Source organism: Cherax quadricarinatus, chromosome 71 (genome assembly GCF_038502225.1).
Source record: "Cherax quadricarinatus isolate ZL_2023a chromosome 71, ASM3850222v1, whole genome shotgun sequence".
Lineage (NCBI taxonomy): Eukaryota > Metazoa > Arthropoda > Malacostraca > Decapoda > Parastacidae > Cherax > Cherax quadricarinatus.
In genome coordinates, this window is record NC_091362.1 from 22,823,974 (window position 1) to 22,844,739 (window position 20,766).

Here is a 20,766-nt window from a genome sequence, read left to right on the forward strand (position 1 = left end):
AAACTTTAGTTTTTGGTTTGGGCCACCCTGCTTCAGCGGGGTACGGCAGGTTTGTTGAAATAATAATAATAAACTCATATTTATTGGTGACAACGCTTTCTTGAACAACTTACCAGAGAGAGCCATGCGATGCCTAAGCTCATGTTCCAGCCTCACGTGACGGTCCTCCAACTCAAGCTCCTTGGCCCGTACCAAAAGTTCCTGCTCCCACCTCACCAAAGCATTCTTCTCATGAACCATTGAGAACCAGTCTCCCATTAAATCTGCCTCATCACGATTTGCTCCACTCTGATGGTTGGAAAGTTATTAATAATACTTACATTTGTATAATGAAGAAGCTGTCAGATAGGTAACTGGAGAGCATTTCACTGGCTCTCCAGCATCAGTACAGTTGTTAAAAATTCTTCCAGGGTATTTTTTTTTGTATACAGTGGCAGTTTCCCATCAAGGTTTGGCAACCCATAGAACTTACCACAGTCACCATCATTCATTCAATAGCTATCTTGCCAAAAGTGTATGGACAATACAATTAACCCCTGGAGAGCAAAACATTGCCACAGTAAAATGTCACATTAGTTGCACGTGTCCTTTTACCTAACATCCTCAACCTTACTTCAGAGTGAAGGCACTGTACTCCCCACCTTTAGAACCACAACATCCTCACCCACCCTTCAGAGTGCACAGGTACTTTACTCTTCACCTCCAGAGCTCAAAGTCTATCGTTTACCATATTCATTATGTAGTCTAAGTTATGTTCCAAAGTTTCTTTTTTTATATACACTATACACTGCTGATTACCACCAGACATTTAAGGAAGCAATATGAACTAACATGTATATAAAAAATGAATGTCGTTACAAAAAAACTACAGCACAACCTCAACATCTTGTAACAGGGTAACTTAGATTTTAGTTATCTCAAACTGTTAAAAGTGGGAGGTACATGCTGACTGCTTCATTACAACCCAACATCCCATTAAAATATCTATATATTTTAATGTGGTCATGAGAATAGTAAGCAATGAATATATTAAAATGTTGTCAAATACATAGATCAATTAGTGGAGTGCTGAGCTAGGCTACTGATCATCCTGCAGTCTACTAGAAATTACTCTGCAATCTCCTGATAGATTGCAATCAAGTTTTGGCCACCTTATTATACAGTATATACAGAGTACTTACACTTTCTCCTCTAAGTGCCTTCTCTACTGCAACACCTCTTTCTTCCAGCTCTCGGGTTTTTACCTCACACTCCTCAAGCTGCCGCTGAATTTCTTGTGCCATCCGAAGCCTACAAGAGAACATTTTTCAATGACTGACAGAATATTTTTTTTTTATCATTAGCAATGGTATACAATATTGATGAGTAAGACATATGGGCAACACTTAGGTATCTCTACTGCCGAAACATTGCACCTGCACGGCAGATTTCATCGCATACAGAAGTCATTACAATACCAATAGAAGAAGAGGGGAGGTAGTTTGAGGTGTTCAATTCTTCACCCATGAAGATATTCAGTTTTTCCTCTACTGTTTTTACTACTGTCATCACTTCTGTATATGATTGATGAAGCCTGCTATGCGGGTGAAACATTTCACCTAAGTGTTCCACATGTCTTACTTAAAAAAACAATTATCTTTGAAACACACTGAAGGGGACATAATAAAAATTCTTCCCTAGATTTTTAAATTACATTTCACTTAAAATAATACCTTATACCTTTAATATACCTTTGAAAAGTTTCGAGAGTTAATCTACTCTTTGAGCCCGACCATGGGCCAGGCTCTTCTGGTGCTTGCCTGGTCAACCAGGAAGACCGCTGCCCCATATATCTATCACAGCCTGGCTGATCTGGCACCTGGTGAAGATACTTGTCCAGTTTCCTCTTGAAGGCTTCTACACTTGTTCCAGCCATGTTTCTGATATCTTCTGGTAAGATGTTGAATAGTCTGGGACCCCGAATGTTGATAGTGTTCCCTTATTGTCCCCACTGCACCCCTGCTCCTCACTTACACTTCCTCCCATATCTCTCACTCCAGTATATTACAGAAGTGTGCAGATTTGGAACCAGGCCCTCGAGTATTTTCCAGGTATGTATTATCATGCATCTCTCTCTCCTCCGCTCCAGTGAATACATGTTCAAGACTTGCAGGCGTTCCCAGTAGTTTAGGTGCTTTACAGGCTCAATGTGAGCTGTAAACGGTCTCTGTATTTGTTCCAGCTCTGATATTTCTCCTGCTTTGAACGGGGCCGTCAAATAATAATTCTATATACATATACTGTCGAGCAGGAGATAATTCCTGGTTAGCGTCAAAATTCTGCTTAACTGAAACATTATTGGTTTCAACCAATTCCAATAATTGGACACAGTTTTTAGCTACAAATTACCAGGGGATTATGCTCTAGATATTCCATGAAACCAATAACAGCAAATATTACAAACTTAAGCCAACATAACAAATTTTATTGCATATTTGCGATCAGTCTGTGTTTCAGATGGATAACTGAATCTACATTTCAATTGCCCATTAGTAAAAACATTGAATAACTGAAACCTGAGAATAAAGATGCCCACACATTTGTAGAGATGACCATATAGCATGTAAATAAGCATAACAATCCAAATAAGCATAACAACCGAAGAAAATTTAATGCCATATACATTCTCTCTTCATAATTTACAGCTTGGTAAAATATAAGGTAGCTGCTACCATACCTTTTGAGTTCTGCCTGCCTTGCTGCTTTCAAGGCTGCAGTTCGATGTTTACGATTTGTTGATCCAGACCATGTACCCTGAAGACCACGCTCCAGGGTGCCCACAGGTGTTCCTGCTGTACTTCCTCCTTCATCGTCCGAAAGACTTTCTTCTGTGTTAAATATTCATCGTGAAAAACTTGTAAAATTCATGCCACTACTATTAATATACACTAAAGTCGAGCAGGCACACATGACTCACTGTGTATTATAAATGAACAAATAAAATTCTTCATCGATATAAACAACAGTAACAGCCTGGCTGATCAGGCCCTGATTCACCATGTGGCCTGGTCACAGACTGGGCCACGGGGGCATTGACCCCCAAAACCCTCTCCAGGTATGTGTAAAAAAAAAAAACAATAAGCTTTATAATAACAGATTACTAAAACATTAATACATTGTGGGGCAGAAGTTTGTGGTTATAGGAGGGTGGGGGCAGGAGGAAAGAGGAGTGATTGGTGGAATGATGAAGTAAAGGGTGTTATAAAAGAGAAAAAGGTAGCTTACAAGAGGTTTTTACAAAGCAGAAGTGTTATAAGAAGAGCAGAGTATATGGAGAGTAAAAGAAAGGTGAAGAGAGTGGTGAGAGAGTGCAAAAGGAGAGCAGATGAAAGAGTGGGAGAGGCATTGTCAAGAAATTTTAATGAAAATAAGAAAAAATTTTGGAGTGAGTTAAACAAGTTAAGAAAGCCTAGGGAAAGTATGGATTTGTCAGTTAAAAACAGAGCAGGGGAGTTAGTAGATGGGGAGAGGGAGGTATTAGGTAGATGGCGAGAATATTTTGAGGAACTTTTAAATGTTAAGGAAGAAAGGGAGGCGGTAATTTCATGCACTGGCCAGGGAGGTATACCATCTTTTAGGAGTGAAGAAGAGCAGAATGTAAGTGTGGTGGAGGTACGTGAGGCATTACGTAGAATGAAAGGGGGTAAAGCAGCTGGAACTGATGGGATCATGACAGAAATGTTAAAAGCAGGGGGGGATATAGTGTTGGAGTGGTTGGTACTTTTGTTTAATAAATGTATGAAAGAGGGGAAGGTACCTAGGGATTGGCGGAGAGCATGTATAGTCCCTTTATATAAAGGGAAAGGGGACAAAAGAGATTGTAAAAATTATAGAGGAATAAGTTTACTGAGTATACCAGGAAAAGTATACGGTAGGGTTATAATTGAAAGAATTAGAGGTAAGACAGAATGTAGAATTGCGGACGAGCAAGGAGGTTTCAGAGTTGGTAGGGGATGTGTAGATCAAGTGTTTACATTGAAGCATATATGTGAACAGTATTTAGATAAAGGTAGGGAAGTTTTTATTGCATTTATGGATTTAGAAAAGGCATATGATAGAGTGGATAGAGGAGCAATGTGGCAGATGTTGCAAGTATATGGAATAGGTGGTAAGTTACTAAATGCTGTAAAGAGCTTTTATGAGGATAGTGAGGCTCAGGTTAGGGTGTGTAGAAGAGAGGGAGAATACTTCCCGGTAAAAGTAGGTCTTAGACAGGGATGTGTAATGTCACCATGGTTGTTTAATATATTTATAGATGGGGTTGTAAAAGAAGTAAATGCTAGGGTGTTCGGGAGAGGGGTGGGATTAAATTATGGGGAATCAAATTCAAAATGGGAATTGACACAGTTACTTTTTGCTGATGATACTGTGCTTATGGGAGATTCTAAAGAAAAATTGCAAAGGTTAGTGAATGAGTTTGAGAATGTGTGTAAAGGTAGAAAGTTGAAAGTGAACATAGAAAAGAGTAAGGTGATGAGGGTATCAAATGATTTAGATAAAGAAAAATTGGATATCAAATTGGGGAGGAGGAGTATGGAAGAAGTGAATGTTTTCAGATACTTGGGAGTTGACGTGTCGGCGGATGGATTTATGAAGGATGAGGTTAATCATAGAATTGATGAGGGAAAAAAGGTGAGTGGTGCGTTGAGGTATATGTGGAGTCAAAAAACGTTATCTATGGAGGCAAAGAAGGGAATGTATGAAAGTATAGTAGTACCAACACTCTTATATGGATGTGAAGCTTGGGTGGTAAATGCAGCAGCGAGGAGACGGTTGGAGGCAGTGGAGATGTCCTGTCTAAGGGCAATGTGTGGTGTAAATATTATGCAGAAAATTCGGAGTGTGGAAATTAGGAGAAGGTGTGGAGTTAATAAAAGCATTAGTCAGAGGGCAGAAGAGGGGTTGTTGAGGTGGTTTGGTCATTTAGAGAGAATGGATCAAAGTAGAATGACATGGAAAGCATATAAATCTATAGGGGAAGGAAAGAGGGGTAGGGGTTGTCCTCGAAAGGGTTGGAAAGAGGGGGTAAAGGAGGTTTTGTGGGTGAGGGGCTTGGACTTCCAGCAAGCGTGCATGAGCGTGTTAGATAGGAGTGAATGGAGACGAATGATACTTGGGACCTGACGATCTGTTGGAGTGTGAGCAGGGTAATATTTAGTGAAGGGATTCAGGGAAACCGGTTATTTTCATATAGTCGGACTTGAGTCCTGGAAATGGGAAGTACAATGCCTGCACTTTAACCCTTTGAGGGTCGACAGGCCCTCTCCGAAACTCGTTCTCAGGGTCGGCCAAATTTAAAAAAAAAAAAATTATTTTCTCTTATGAAAAGATAGAGAATCTTTTCCCGATCATAAAGACACCAAAAGTTTGAAATTTGATAGAAAACTTACGGAATTATGCTCTCGCAAAGTTAGCGGTCTCGGCGATGTTTACGCATCGGCGATTTTGCCCCCTTTGAGCCCCATTTTCGGCCAATTTCACTGTACTAGTCGACAAAAAACATGAATATTTCGCTAGAACTCCATTTTTTCTATCGAATGGGTGCAAGAAACCACCCATTTATAAATTCAACTATCCAGTACAGTGGTCAGAATTTAGCAATTTTGCCAATTTCACACAAATTTCAAAAGATGCCAATTTCCGAATAGGGTCCAGAATAAACAAGAAAGACATTCCTGGCACTAAAATGACATTTCCTCTAGTCATTAGTCACGTCTCAAGGCCCCTCTTATATTCTTTTGCTTTCCACTTTGAATTTTTATTCTCACAAAAAATATAAGATTTACTGTTATGCAGACTACTGCATTAGTGTAAAAAATGGTATAAATATTATTGGTGCACTTGTAAAAGAATATTAGACTCACCAGTTGACGTGTATTGCACGCTTGGCACGATTTGTTTACTTTTGAAGTTTGGTAAAAATCGAACATTTCTGCTACTTTGAGCTCAATTTCAAGGCACCTTTCATTGTAAAACCAGTCAAAATCATCTCAATTTCTGTAATATGTCTTCCATTCTATAAAATGAGACCAAGTAAACTAGAATACAACAATAAATACCATACGAAAATACACTGCAAAGTCGCCGATTTATTAAAAAAAAATGGTCAAAGTTTTTTTTTTCTCATTATGCACTGTGTGCTGCAGGATTTTTTTTAGACTGTGCACACTGACCACATAGACCCATTCTTTCATATGAAGGCCTACCAGCTTTCTCCCACTAGATTTGAGGCCGCTAGAATTTATGAGTACTAGTACGTCAAAAACCCCTACGCGTAAAACGTACTAGTACGACCATAACCCTCAAAGGGTTAAAGGAGGGGTTTGGGATATTGGCAGTTTGGAGGGATATGTTGTGTATCTCTATACGTATATGCTTCTAAACTGTTATATTCTGAGCACCTCTGCAAAAACAGTGATAATGTGTGAGTGTGGTGAAAGTGTTGAATGATGATGAAAGTATTTTCTTTTTGGGGATTTTCTTTCTTTTTTTGGGTCACCCTGCCTCGGTGGGAGACGACCGACTTGTTGAAAAAAAAAAAAAAAAAAAAAATAATACATTAGGGTTAAAATTATCTCCATAACGACTATAAGTACAAATGTTATTTAATAATTTTACAATAAACAGTTTTGAAGAATGAAAAATTCCTTTCTGCACCAGGATCTAGACCTCATATAGAATAATCTTAGTACAGCTTCCTCTAGAATTTAGCTTATCTACCAACTGACAACCTTTCTTACTCTAGTACCTTATGTTATGGCAGTGTGCAGACTTGAGATTAGTACCTCAAGTACCCTCCATATATAAATTATCAAGCATCTCTCTCTCTCTCTCTCAAGTACATATATTGAGGACTTTTGAGGCATTCCCAGTAATTTAAATGATTTCTATATCTGTTCTAACACTGATATCTCTCCTGCCCTAAAAGGAGCCATCAACACTGAACAGTACTCTTAGTCAAAAAGAGTTATCATTTGCACTATTTCCCATGCTTGAAAGTCTAATTATCCATCCCATAATTTTCTTGGTTTTCGTGATATTTGCCTTATTGTGTTTTTTGCAAGAACGGTCAGCAATGACATTATACCCACTCCTAAGGAGTGATTTCTGTGTGTAGATTTGGAACCAGTCTCTCTAGGATTTTCCAGATGTAAATTATGATCTAACTTTCTTGATTGCACTCTAAGTAGTACATGTCAAGGGACTTCAAACATTTCCAATGAATGAGGTGCTGTACTGAACATACACATACAGTAAAGATCATCTGTACATTCTGTAGATCTGCAATTTTGCTTGCTTTGAAAGGGGCTGATAATGAACAGCAGTTTTCCAGCCTAGACAGAATAAGTGCATTAAAAGAGGACCAACACTGGCATGGCATCTGTTTTGAAAGTTCTCATTGTCCGTAATACCATTTTCTTCGCAGCTGTGATAATAACACTTCTGTGATCTTTGAGGGTGAGATCTTATGGCATTATCCCTCTTCAATTCTTCACATAACTTTTTTGCTCAATTGTGTGATTAGAATTTGTCTTACACTCCAGTCTAGCTTACATGGAAAACACATTAGTTATATTTATTAACACATCGGCCATTTCCCACCAAGGGAGGGTGGCCCGAAAAAGAAAAACTTTCATCATCACTCACTCCATCACTATCTTGCCAGAGGCATGCTCAAACTGCAACATTAACACCCCTCCTCCAGAATGCCAGCACTGTATTTCCCATCTCCAGGAATCAAGTCCGGCCTGCCGGTATCCTTGAATCCAATGGCAATATAAACACAAATGCAGTATAATGTGATCCTTTATTGACTACGTTTTGCCCACACAGTGGGCTTTTTCAAGTCACAAACAGGATCACATTATACTGCATTTGTGTTTATATTGCCATTGTGTCGGTATTTTATACCATTTATTTCCATCCTTGAATCCCTTCATAAATATTACCTTGCTTACACTCTAACAGCACATCAAGTATTAAAAACCACTTGTCTCTATTCGCTATCTAACACGCACACACACTTGCTGGAAGTCCAAGCCCCTCACACACAAAACCTCCTTTTCCCCCTCCCTCCAACCTTTCCTACGTCAACCCCTACCCTGCTTTCCCTCCTCTACAAACTTAAACACTCTCGAAGTCATTCTATTTCGTTCCATCTTCTCTACACATCCAAACCATCTCAATAAACCCTCCTCAGCCCTCTGAATAATGGTTTTCATAATCCCACACCTCCTAATCTCCAAACTACAGTCTCTGCATTATATTTACACCACACATTGCCCTCAGACATGACATCTCCACTGCCTCCAGCCTTCTCCTTGTTGCAACATTCACAACCCATGCCTCACACCCATACAAGTGTGTTAGTATAACCATATTCTCATACATTCCCCTCTTTGCTTTCATGGATAAAGTTCTGTCTCCACAGACTCCTCAGTGCACCATTCACCCGCCCCCCCTGTGTTAATTCTATGATTCACCTCATCCTTCACAGACCCATCTGCTGACACATCCACTCCCAAATATCAGAACACATTCACCTCCTCCATAATCTCTCCCTCTAAGCTGATATCCAATTTTCCATTACCTAATTTTTTTGTTATCCTCATCACTTCACTCTTTCTTATATTCATTTTTAATTTCCTTCTTTTACATAACATATCAAACTCATCAACCAACCTCTGCAACTTCTCTTCAGAATCTCTCAAGAGCACAGTGTCATCAGCAAAAAGCAACTGTCAACTCCCACTTTGTGTTAAATTCTTTATCTTTTAACCCCACACCTCTTACCAACACTTGACCATTCACTATTCTTACAACTCCACCTATAAATATACTGAACAACCATGGTGACATCACACATCCCTGTCAAAAGCCTACTTTTACTGGGAAATAATCTCCTTCTTGCTTACATACTCTAACCTGAGCCTCACTTTCCTGGTAAACACTTTTCAACGCTGTCAATAACCTACCTCCTATTCCATACATTTGCAACTTCTGCCACATTGCCCCTCTATCCACCCTATCATATGCCTTTTCCGAATCCATAATGCCACAAATACCTTTTTACCCTTATCTAAATACTGTTCACCTATATGTTTCACTGCAAACACTTGGTCTACACACCCCCTACCCTTCCTAAAGCCTCCTTGTTCATCTGCTATCCTGCTCTCCATCTTACTCTTAATTCTTTCAATAATAACTACCATACACTTTACCAGGTATACTCAACAGACTTATTCCCCTATAATTTTTACACTCTTTTGTCCCCTTTGCCATTATACAAAGGAACTATGCATGCTCTCTGCCAATCCCTAGGTACCTACCCTCTTCCATACATTTATTAAATAAAAACACTAACCACTCCAAAAATGTATCCCCACCTGCCTTTAACATTTCTATCTTTATCCCATCAATCCCAGCTGTTTTACCCCCTTCCATTCTACTCACTGCCCCATGCATCTCCCCCACACTCACAACTGGTTCTTCATCACTCCTATAAGATGTTATTCCTCCTTGCTCTATATACAATCACAGCTTCTCCATCTTCTTCAACATTTAACAATTCATCAAAATATTCCCTCCATCTTCCCGATGCCTGTAACTCTCCATTTAATCCCTTGACTGTAGAAACCCCAAATCTTGGGGTGTCTCCTGGTGTAGAGAGAGACAGACAGACAGACAGAGAGAGAGAGAGAGAGAATTTTTGAGTATATATATACGTCAAGCACGGTGGCTCATAAGAGCTAGGGATCCTTAACCTTGACAAACCCTGTGTAAAAAAGAGATAGAGAGAGAGAGAGAGAGAGAGAGAGAGAGAGAGAGAGAGAGAGAGAGAGAGAGAGAGAGAGAGACAGAGAGAGAGAGAGAGAGAGAGAGAGAGAGAGAGACAGAGAGAGAGAGAGAGAGAGACAGAGAGAGAGAGAGAGAGAGAGACAGAGAGAGAGAGAGAGAGACAGAGAGAGAGAGACAGAGAGAGACAGAGACAGAGAGAGAGACAGAGAGAGAGAGAGAGAGACAGAGAGAGAGAGAGACAGAGAGAGAGAGACAGAGAGAGAGACAGAGAGAGAGAGAGAGACAGAGAGAGAGAGAGAGAGAGAGAGAGAGAGAGAGAGAGAGAGAGAGAGAGAGACAGAGAGAGACAGAGAGAGACAGAGAGAGACAGAGAGAGAGAGAGACAGAGAGAGAGAGAGACAGAGAGAGAGAGAGAGAGACAGAGAGAGAGATAATGATAGAGAATCTTTTCCTGATGGTAATGACACCAAAAGAACGAAATGTTATGGAAAACTTACGGAATTATGCTCCCGTGAAGTTAGCAACCTTGGTGATATTTATGAATCGGCAATTTCGCCCACTTTGAGCCTTATTTTTGGCTAATTCCATTGTTCCAGTTGACCAAACTCATAGCTATTTCTTTAGAACTCCATTTGCTCTATTGATTGAGTACAAGAAACTGCCCATTTACCGATTTCAACTACCCAATAACGTGGTCAAAAATTTGCAATTCGGTCAATTTCACACAAATTAAAAAATATGCCAATTTCAAAATAGGGTCCAGAATGAACAATGCAGACATTCCTGGCTCTAAAATAACATTTTCTTTGTTCATCAGTCACATCTCCAGGCCTCTCTGATATTATTCTTGCTTTCTATTTTGAATTTTTATTCAAACAAGAAATAGAAGATTTACTGTTATGCAGACTACTGCAATATTGTAATAATTGTATAAATAATGTCAACCCATTCATAACTGCATATTAGAATGGCTAGTTGGACATTTATTGGACAATGGCATCATTTGTTTACTTTTGATTATCGGCAAAAATCAAACATTTCCCCTACTTTGAGCTCCAATTCAAGGTTCTTTTCATAGTAAAACCAATCAAAATCACCTCTATTTCTATAATATGTTGTCCATTCTATCAAATGAGACCAAGAAAACGAGAATGCAACCATAAATACTATATGAAAATACACCACAAAGTCGGCGTTTTAATAAAAAAAAAAACGGTAGTTTTTTTTTTCTTATTATGCACTGCGTATTGCAGGATTTTTTTAAATGGTGCACACTGACCACACAGACCCATTCTCTCACATGTGGGCCTACCAGCTTTCTCCTGCTTGATTTGAAGCCGCTAGAATTTTTGAGTATATATACGTCAAGCACGGCGGCTCATAAGACATATATATACCATCGAAACAGTCAAAGGATTAATAACTGTCCTCTCCTGTTTTTAACTAACAAATCCATTCTTTCTCTAGGCTTTCTCAACTTAATCATCTCACTCCAAAACTTCTTATTTTCAACGAAATTTGTTGATAACATCTCACCCACTCTCATTTGCTCTCTTTTTCTCTCCATATACTCCTCTCTCCTTGCATCACTTCTACTCTGTAAAAACCTCTCATATGCTAACTTTTTTCTCTTACTACTATCTGTACATCATCATTCCACCAATCGCTCTTCTTCCCTCCCGCACCCACTTTCTTGAAACCACAAATTTCTGCTGAACACTAATACTATATCCTTAAACTTACCCCATACATCTTCTACCCCATTGCTTATACAGTGGACCCCCGCATAACGATGGCATCACATAGCGATTATTTCGCATACCGCTTACTTTAATTGCAAAAATTTTGCCTCACATACCGCTTAAAAACCCGCTAACCGATTTTCCTCCGAGACGCGTCCAATGTGCGGCCTGAGCCACGCTCACATGTTCCGCCGGTGGCATTGTTTACCAGCCAGCCTCCGCGGTAACATCCAAGCATACAATCGGAATATTTCGTATTATTACAGTGTTTTCGGTGCTTTTTCTGGAAAATAAGTGACCATGGGCCCCAAGAAAGCTTCTAGTGCCAACCCTACAGCAATAAGGGTGAGAATTACAATAGAGAAGAAGAAAAAGATCATTGATAAGTATCGCTACTATTGGTGGTACAGCTGCTGCTGCTGCTGCTGCTGCACTGTCAGCTGCTGCTGCTGCTGTAGCATCGTCTGCTGCTGCTGCTGCTGTAGCATCATCTGCTGCTGCTGTAGCATTGTCTGCTGCTGCTGCTGCTGCTGTAGCATCGTCTGCTGCTGCTGCTGCTGTAGCATCGTCTGCTGCTGCTGTAGCATTGTCTGCTGCTGCTGCTGCTGCTGTAGCATCGTCTGCTGCTGCTGTAGCATTGTCTGCTGCTGCTGCTGCTGCTGTAGCATCGTCTGCTGCTGCTGTAGCATCGTCTGCTGCAGCTGTAGCATTGCTGCTGCTGCTGCTGCTGTAGCATCGTCTGCTGCTGCTGCTGCTGTAGCATCGTCTGCTGCTGCTGTAGCATTGTTGCTGCTGTACCAACGTCTGTTGCTGCTGTACCACCGTCAGCTGCTGCTGCTGCTGTAGCACCGTTGTTGGTGTGGCTTATTGAGAATACCAAGAAACAATTAACCCCAGAGGATTTGCCACCCAGGATAACCCAAAAAAGTCAGTGTCATTGAAGACTGTCTAACTTATTTCCATTGGGGTCCTTAATCTTGTCTCCCAGGATGCAACCCACACCAGTCGACTAACACCCAGGTGAACAGGGAAAAATGCCTGGAACTAGTGCTCATATTGGTGAATTTAAAGCCAGCAAAGGTTGGTTTGAGAGATTTAAGAATCGTAGTGGCATACACAGTGTGATAAGGCCTGTTCTGGAAGAAAATGCCAAACAGGACCTACAGTACTCAGGAGGAAAAGGCACTCCCAGGACACAGTGTCTCATCAGTCATTGCTGCATCTTCAATAAAGGTAAGTGTCATTTATTCTTCATTTAGTAGAGTAGTACATGCACAATATATACTGTGCATGTACTACTCTACTATTGTGCATGTATCCTTCTCTTTGTGTGTGGGAAAATGTATATTTCATGTGGTAAAATTTTTTTTTTTCATACTTTTGGGTGTCTTGCACGGATTAATTTTATTTCCATTATTTCTTATGGGGAAAATTCATTCACATAACGATTATTTCGCATAACAATTACCCCTCTTGCACGGATTAAAATCGTTAACCGGGGGTCCACTGTACTCACACTAGCTCATCTGTCCTCCAACAGTTGTTTATATCTTACCCTAACTGCCTCCTCCTTTAGTTTATAAATCTTCACTTCTCTCTTACTTGCTGTTTCTATTCTCCTTGTATCCTATCTACCTTTTACTCTCACTGTAACTACAACTAAAAAGTGATATGATATATCTGTGTCCCCTCTATAAACGTGTACATCCTGAAGTCCACCCAACAGTCTTTCATCTACCAATATGTAGTTCAACAAACTACTGTCATTTTGCCCTACATCATATCTTGTATACAGTGGTACCCTGAGTTTCGAACTTTCTTTGTTCCAGAAGGCTGTTCAAGTGCTGTTACTGAACGAATTTGTTCCTATAAGGAATGATGTAAATTAGATTAGTCTGTTTCAGACCCCCAAAAATACACTTACAAAAGCACTTAAAATAATTACAGTATTATTTTTTTTTTTTAACACACTGGCCGATTCCCACCAAGGCAGGGTGGCCCGAAAAAGAAAAACTTTCACCATCATTCACTCCATCACTGTCTTGCCAGAAGGGTGCTTTACACCACAGTTTTTAACCCCTTCAGGGTCCAAGGCCCAAATCTGAAGTGGTGCCCCAGTGTCCAAGAATTTAAAAAAAAAAAAATTTGTTATTTTTTCTTATGAAATGGTAGAGAATCTTTTTGTGAAGGTAATAAAACAAAAAGTATGAAATTTGATGGAAAATTGACGAAATTATGCTCTCGCGAATTTTGATGTGTCAGCGATATTTACGAATCGGCGATTTTCCCGACTTTGACTCCCATTTTAGGCCAATTACATTATTCCAGTCAACCAAATTCTTAGCTATTTCACTAGTATTACTTCTATTCTATCGATTGAGCACAAGAAATGGCCAAGTCAACTGTTTCAACTACAAATTAAAGTGATCGGAAATTGTTAATTTGGCCAATTTAACACAAAGTTCAAAATATTCCAATTTCAAAATAGGGTCCAGAATAAACAATGTAAGAATTCCTGGAACTAAACTAACATTTCCTCTGTTCATTAATTACGTTTTGAGGCTTTACAAATAAATTCCATTTTGATTTTTTATTCACATAATGAATTTTTATTCACACCAAAAAATAGAAGATTTACTGTTATGCAATACTGTAATAATTGTATAAATATCATCACCATATTTGTGAATGCATATTAGACCCACCAGCTGGCGTGTATTAGACGTGTGAGGTCGTTTGTTTACTCTTGAATATCGGCAAAAATTTAACATTTCTGCTACTTTGAGCTCAGTTTCAAGCCATTTCCAGTGTGAAAACCAATCAAAATCATCTCTATTTCTGTAATATGTCTTCCATTCTATCAAATGAGACCAAGAAATCGCAAATAGAACTATAAAAAACATACAAAAAAACACTGCAAAGTCGCTGTTTTAATCGAAAAATCATGATTTCAGTTTTTTTCTCTCATTATACACAGCATGCTGCAGGATCTGTTTTATGTGGTGCACACATACCACATAGATGTCTTCTCTCATATCTAGGCCCAAATGTACCACTCACAGTTTATCAGAGTGAGCTGAGCTCATGACGTAGATCTACGGTTTGGACCCTGAATGTAAAGCCGTAGATCTACGGGACGGACCCTCAAAGGGTTAAACTGCAACATTAACACCCCTCCTTCAGAGTGCAGGCACTGTACTTCCCATCTCCAGGACTCAAGTCTGGCCTGCCGGTTTCTCTGAATCCCTTCATAAATGTTACTTTGCTCACACTCCAACAGCACGTCAAGTATTAAAAACCATTTGTCTCCATTCACTCCCATCAAACATGCTCACGCATGCCTGCTGGAAGTCCAAGCCCCTCGCACACAAAACCTCCTTTACCCCCTCCCTCCAACCTTACCCAGGCCGACCCCTACCCTGCCTTCCATCCACTACAGACTGATACACTCTTGAAGTCATTCTGTTTCGCTCCATTCTCTCTACATGTCCGAACCACCTCAACAACCCTTCCTCAGCCCTCTGGACAACAGTTTTGGTAATCCCGCACCTCCTCCTAACTTCCAAACTACGAATTCTCTGTATTATATTCACACCACATATTGCCCTCAGACATGACATCTCCACTGCCTCCAGCCTTCTCCTCGCTGCAACATTCATCACCCATGCTTCACACCCATATAAGAGCGTTGGTAAAACTATACTCTCATACATTCCCCTCTTTGCCTCCAAGGACAAAGTTCTTTGTCTCCACAGACTCCTAAGTGCACCGCTCACCCTTTTCCCCTCATCAATTCTATGATTCACCTCATCTTTCATAGACCCATCCGCTGACACGTCCACTCCCAAATATCTGAATACATTCACCTCCTCCATACTCTCTCCCTCCAATCTGATATCCAATTTTTCATCACCTAATCTTTTTGTTATCCTCATAACCTTACTCTTTCCTGTATTCACTTTTAATTTTCTTCTTTTGCATACCCTACCAAATTCATCCACCAACCTCTGCAACTTCTCTTCAGAATCTCCCAAGAGCACAGTGTCATCAGCAAAGAGCAACCACGGTGACATCACACATCCTTGTCTAAGGCCTACTTTTACTGGGAAATAATCTCCCTCTTTCCTACATACTCTAACTTGAGCCTCACTATCCTCATAAAAACTCTTCACTGCTTTCAGTAACCTACCTCCTACACCATACACCTGTAACATCTGCCACACTGCCCCCCTATCCACCCTGTCATACGCCTTTTCCAAATCCATAAATGCCACGAAAACCTCTTTAGCCTTATCTAAATACTGTTCACTTATATGTTTCACTGTAAACACCTGGTCCACACACCCCGTACCTTTCCTAAAGCCTCCTTGTTCATCTGCTATCCTATTCTCCGTCTTACTCTTAATTCTTTCAATAATAACTCTACCATACACTTTACCAGGTATAATCAACAGACTTATCCTCCTATAATTTTTGCACTCTCTTTCGTCCCCTTTGCCTTTATACAAAGGAACTATGCATGCTCTCTGCCAATCCCTAGGTACCTTACCCTCTTCTATACATTTATTAAATAATTGCACCAACCACTCCAAAACTATGTCCCCACCTGCTTTTAACATTTCTATCTTTATCCCATCAATCCCGGCTGCCTTACCCCCTTTCATTTTACCTACTGCCTCACGAACTTCCCCCACACTCACAACTACCTCTTCCTCACTCCTACAAGATGTTATTCCTCCTTGCCCTATACACGAAATCACAGCTTCCCTATCTTCATCAACATTTAACAATTCCTCAAAATATTCCTTCCATCTTCCCAATACCTCTAACTCTCCATTTAATAACTCTCCTCTCCTATTTTTAACTGACAAATCCATTTGTTCTCTAGGCTTCCTTAACTTGTTAATCTCACTCCAAAACTTTTTCTTATTTTCAACAAAATTTGTTGATAACATCTCACCTACTCTCTCATTTGCTCTCTTTTTACACTGCTTCACCACTCTCTTAACCTCTCTCTTTTTCTCCATATACTCTTCCCTCCTTGCATCACTTCTACTTTGTAAAAACTTCTCATATGCTAACTTTTTCTCCCTTACTACTCTCTTTACATCATCATTCCACCAATCACTCCTCTTCCTTCCCACACCCACTTTCCTGTAACCACAAACTTCTGCTGAACACTAACACTACATTTTTAAACCTATCCCATACCTCTTCGACCCCATTGCCTATGCTCTCATTAGCCCATCTATGCTCCAATAGCTGTTTATATCTTACCCTAACTGCCTCCTCTTTTAGTTTATAAACCTTCACCTCTCTCTTCCCTGATGCTTTTATTCTCCTTGTATCCCATCTACCTTTTACTCTCAGTGTAGCTACAACTAAGAAGTGATCTGATATATCTGTGGCTCCTCTATAAACGTGTACATCCTGAAGTCTACTCAACAGTCTTTTATCTACCAATACATAATCCAACAAACTACTGTCATTTTGCCCTACATCATATCTTGTATACTTATTTATCCTCTTTTTCTTAAAATATGTATTACCTATAACTAAACCCCTTTCTACACAAAGTTCAATCAAAGGGCTCCCATTATCATTTACACCTGGCACCCCAAACTCACCTACCACACCCTCCCTAAAAATTTCTCCTACTTTAGCATTCAGGTCCCCTACCACAATTACTCTCTCACTTGGTTCAAAGGTTCCTATTATTATTATTATAATCAAAAAGAAGCGCTAAGCCACAAGGGCTTCAAAGGTTCCTATACATTCACTTAACATCTCCCAAAATCTCTCTCTCTCCTCTACATTCCTCTCTTCTCCAGGTGTATACACGCTTATTATGACCCACTTTTCGCATCCAACCTTTACTTTAATCCATATAATCCTTGAATTTACACATTCATATTCTCTTTTCTCCTTCCATAAATGATCCTTCAACATTACTACTACCCCTTCCTTTGCTCTAACTCTCTCAGATACTCCAGATTTAATCCCATTTATTTCCCCCCACCGAAACTCCCCTAACCCCTTCAGCTTTGTTTCGCTTAGGGCCAGGACATCCAACTTCTTTTCATTCATAACATCAGCAATCATCTGTTTCTTGTCATCCGCACTACATCCACGCACATTCAAGCATCCCAATTTTATAAAGTTTTTCATCTTCTCTTTTTTAGTAAATGTCTACAGGAGAAGGGGTTACTAGCCAATCGCTCCCGGCATTTTAGTCGCCTCATACGACACGCATGGCTTACGGAGGAAAGATTCTTTTCCACTTCCCCATGGACAATAGAAGAATTAAAGAAGAACAAGAGCTATAATATACTTACATAATCGGTCAAGTTGGGAGCAGTTCAAAACTCGGGGTACCAGTGTACTATTTATCCTCTTTCTTAAAATATGTATTACCAATAACCAAACCTCTTTCTATACAAAGTTCAATCAAATGCTCCCAATTATCATTTACACCTGGCACCCCAAACTTACCTACCATACCCTCTATAAATGCTTCTCCTATTTTAGCATTTAGGTCCCCTACCACAATTACTCTCTCGCTTGGCTCAGAAGTTGCTGCACACTTGCTTAGCATCTCCCAAAATCTCTCTCTCTCTCTCTCTCTCTCTTCTCCAGGTGTATACACTCTTATTATGACCCACTTTTCACATTCGACCCTTATTTAATCCATGTAATACATGAATTTATGCATTTATATTCCCTCTTCTCTCTCCATAACTGATACTTCAACATTATTGCTACCCCTTCCTTAGCTCTAACTCTCTCAGATACTCCTGACTTAATTGCATTTATTTCTCCCCACTGAAACTTGCCTACCCCCTTCAGCTTTGATTCACTTAGGGCTAGGACATTCAACTGCTCTTCACTCATAAGATTAGCAATCATCTCTTTCTTATCATCTGCAATACATCCATGCACATTCAAACAACCCAATGTTATAGTTTTTCTTTTTCTTGTTTTTAGTAATTTATACAGGAGAAGAGGTTACTAGCCCATTGTTCCCGGCATTTAGTCGCCTCCTACGACACATATAGCTTACGGAGGAAGAATTCTGTTCCACTTCCCCATGGAGATAAGCAGAAAAAACAAAAACAAGAACTAGGAAGAAAACAGAAGAAAATCCAGAGGGGTTAGTATATATATGCTTGTACATGCTTGTGTAGTGTGACCTAAGTGTAAGTAGAAGTAGCAAGACATATCTTCAACCTTGCATGTTTATGACACAGAAAGAGACCAGCAATCCTAACAACATGCAAAACAATTACAGGCTTATGTTTTACACTCATTTGGTAAGCCGGTAGTACTTCCCTGGGTGGTTGCTATCTACCAACCTACTACCTATTAGTTATAATATTATTCAAATAATATAAACTATTATCAAACATTAATGTCAAAATACTTTCATGGTCTTAAAACAAAACAAGAAATAACATTGCAACTCCAGTATTATATTTTCTAAGCAGTGCAATAAGAGAAAAAAGACAGTGTTCAATAGGGTACATGTATATGCACACTATAAAGTAGACGCTAAGTTGGTGCAACACAAAAGGCAGCTACAAAACACTCAAGAAACACAAACTTTACCAGCACTCAACCTAGTCATGCCAACCACCTGTTATGTGGCTACACTGGATGCAAAACATTATGCAGTGCTCAAGTATATTAAAACCACACCTGTCAGAAGAATAAGAAAGTACAGTGGACCCCCCTGTTAACGAACTTTTTTCATTCCTGTAGTATGTTCAGGTGCCAGTACTGACTGAATTTTTTCCCATAAGGAATATTGTGAAGTAGATTAGTCCATTTCAGACCCCCAAACATACACGTACAAACGCACTTACATAAATACACTTACATAATTGGTCGCATTTGGAGGTGATCGTTAAGCGGGGGTCCACTGTACAAGCAAAATACTTATCAGTAGTAGCAACACAATCAATAAAAACAAAGAAGTGATTCAATGTGAATTTGTTTCTAATCAAGGCAAATAGTTCCAAAAGTTTGAATAAGAAAGGCAAACTAATAAATGAGCCAGTTTCTTCAGTAGATATTATGATATAAAATGAATCTCCCAATGCCATATAAAAAAATTCAGAAAAATAGTAACTTCTTCCAAACATTGTTAGGTGCTTGATGTGCTTCACATACAAAGAAGGTGGATATATATCCAAGTACCGAAAAAAAATGGTTGTCAACTAAGCTATACAAAGTATTAATTGCTTAAGCCAAAAGTAGGAAGTTAAGAGAACAAGTCCACACAGGCTAGGGAAATGGGAGTAGGTTTTATACTGTACCTTCAATTCTTGGGGTGGTGAGGCGCACTTGGGAAGAGGAATAGGTGGATCCTGCTCTCAAAGACAGCATGTGGACAGGCCAGGCATACAATCAGAGGAACACACACCATAGGATGCAGGTACAAGTTGAATAAACAGGATACATCACCAGACATGAGACAGTAACACAATGAGACAGGTAGGGTAAGAGATTAGACAAGTAATAAAGATGCAGATTATGAAGGTGAACATGAAAAAAGGGACCACAGGTACCAAACATATAATGGGATGACTCAATTTAAGGAAGTTATTTTTTCCTTTAACTAGGAGATTTCAAGAGTGGAGAGTGTAAGAATGGATTAGAACATACAATTAGGAGCATCAGAGCTGAATTTGAAAGTTATATAAATAGTGAAATAAGAAAGATTAATGTGCTATACAAAATTACAAAATTATCATAATAAACATAGCATGTGCAGCAAATAAAATGACAAAGATATAGCATACTAAAATAAAATCTGATTAAAAAATTGCATTAATAAAAATAACCAGATACAATGCAAATATCTAACATCTGATATACTCTACTATATTATACTGTAATTCTCACAAATATTAAAATAGCTAATAAAAACACAGAATTAAAATATTAAATTGCTAATAAAGCTTCCTACAACTGGTACCAACACTAAACAGCTAATACTAATACCAAACAAATTATTTTTGAAAACCACAATGCCACAATTTCTACATACCAAAATATAATAAAAAATATCATACATTTTCTTAAAATTCCATGTAAAAATAGGAAATGTGATTGCACAAAATATAGCATAATGCTAATCCTGTACCATTTACACTTTCATCTTCTGAGTAACAGAGATCAAATATGC

At 39.3% G+C, this 20,766-nt stretch overlaps 1 protein-coding gene across 13 annotated transcripts in view; it reads right to left on the minus strand.

The window, feature by feature from the left end:
* Positions 1-20,766, minus strand: part of LOC128700440 (F-actin-monooxygenase Mical) — a 175,513-nt gene that overhangs the window by 17,408 nt on the left and 137,339 nt on the right. For 9 of the 13 annotated variants that reach the window (XM_070100158.1, XM_070100156.1, XM_070100154.1 and 6 more), the window contains 4 exons: positions 19,895-19,945; positions 2,717-2,867; positions 1,182-1,290; positions 114-288 (listed from right to left, as the gene is read on the minus strand). In XM_070100158.1, coding sequence (XP_069956259.1) covers positions 114-288; positions 1,182-1,290; positions 2,717-2,867; positions 19,895-19,945 — 486 coding nt within the window. Of the gene's footprint in view, positions 1-113; positions 289-1,181; positions 1,291-2,716; positions 2,868-19,894; positions 19,946-20,766 lie in introns of those variants that run through there. The other 4 variants (XM_070100157.1, XM_070100160.1, XM_070100159.1 and 1 more) reach the window with 4 other exon arrangements.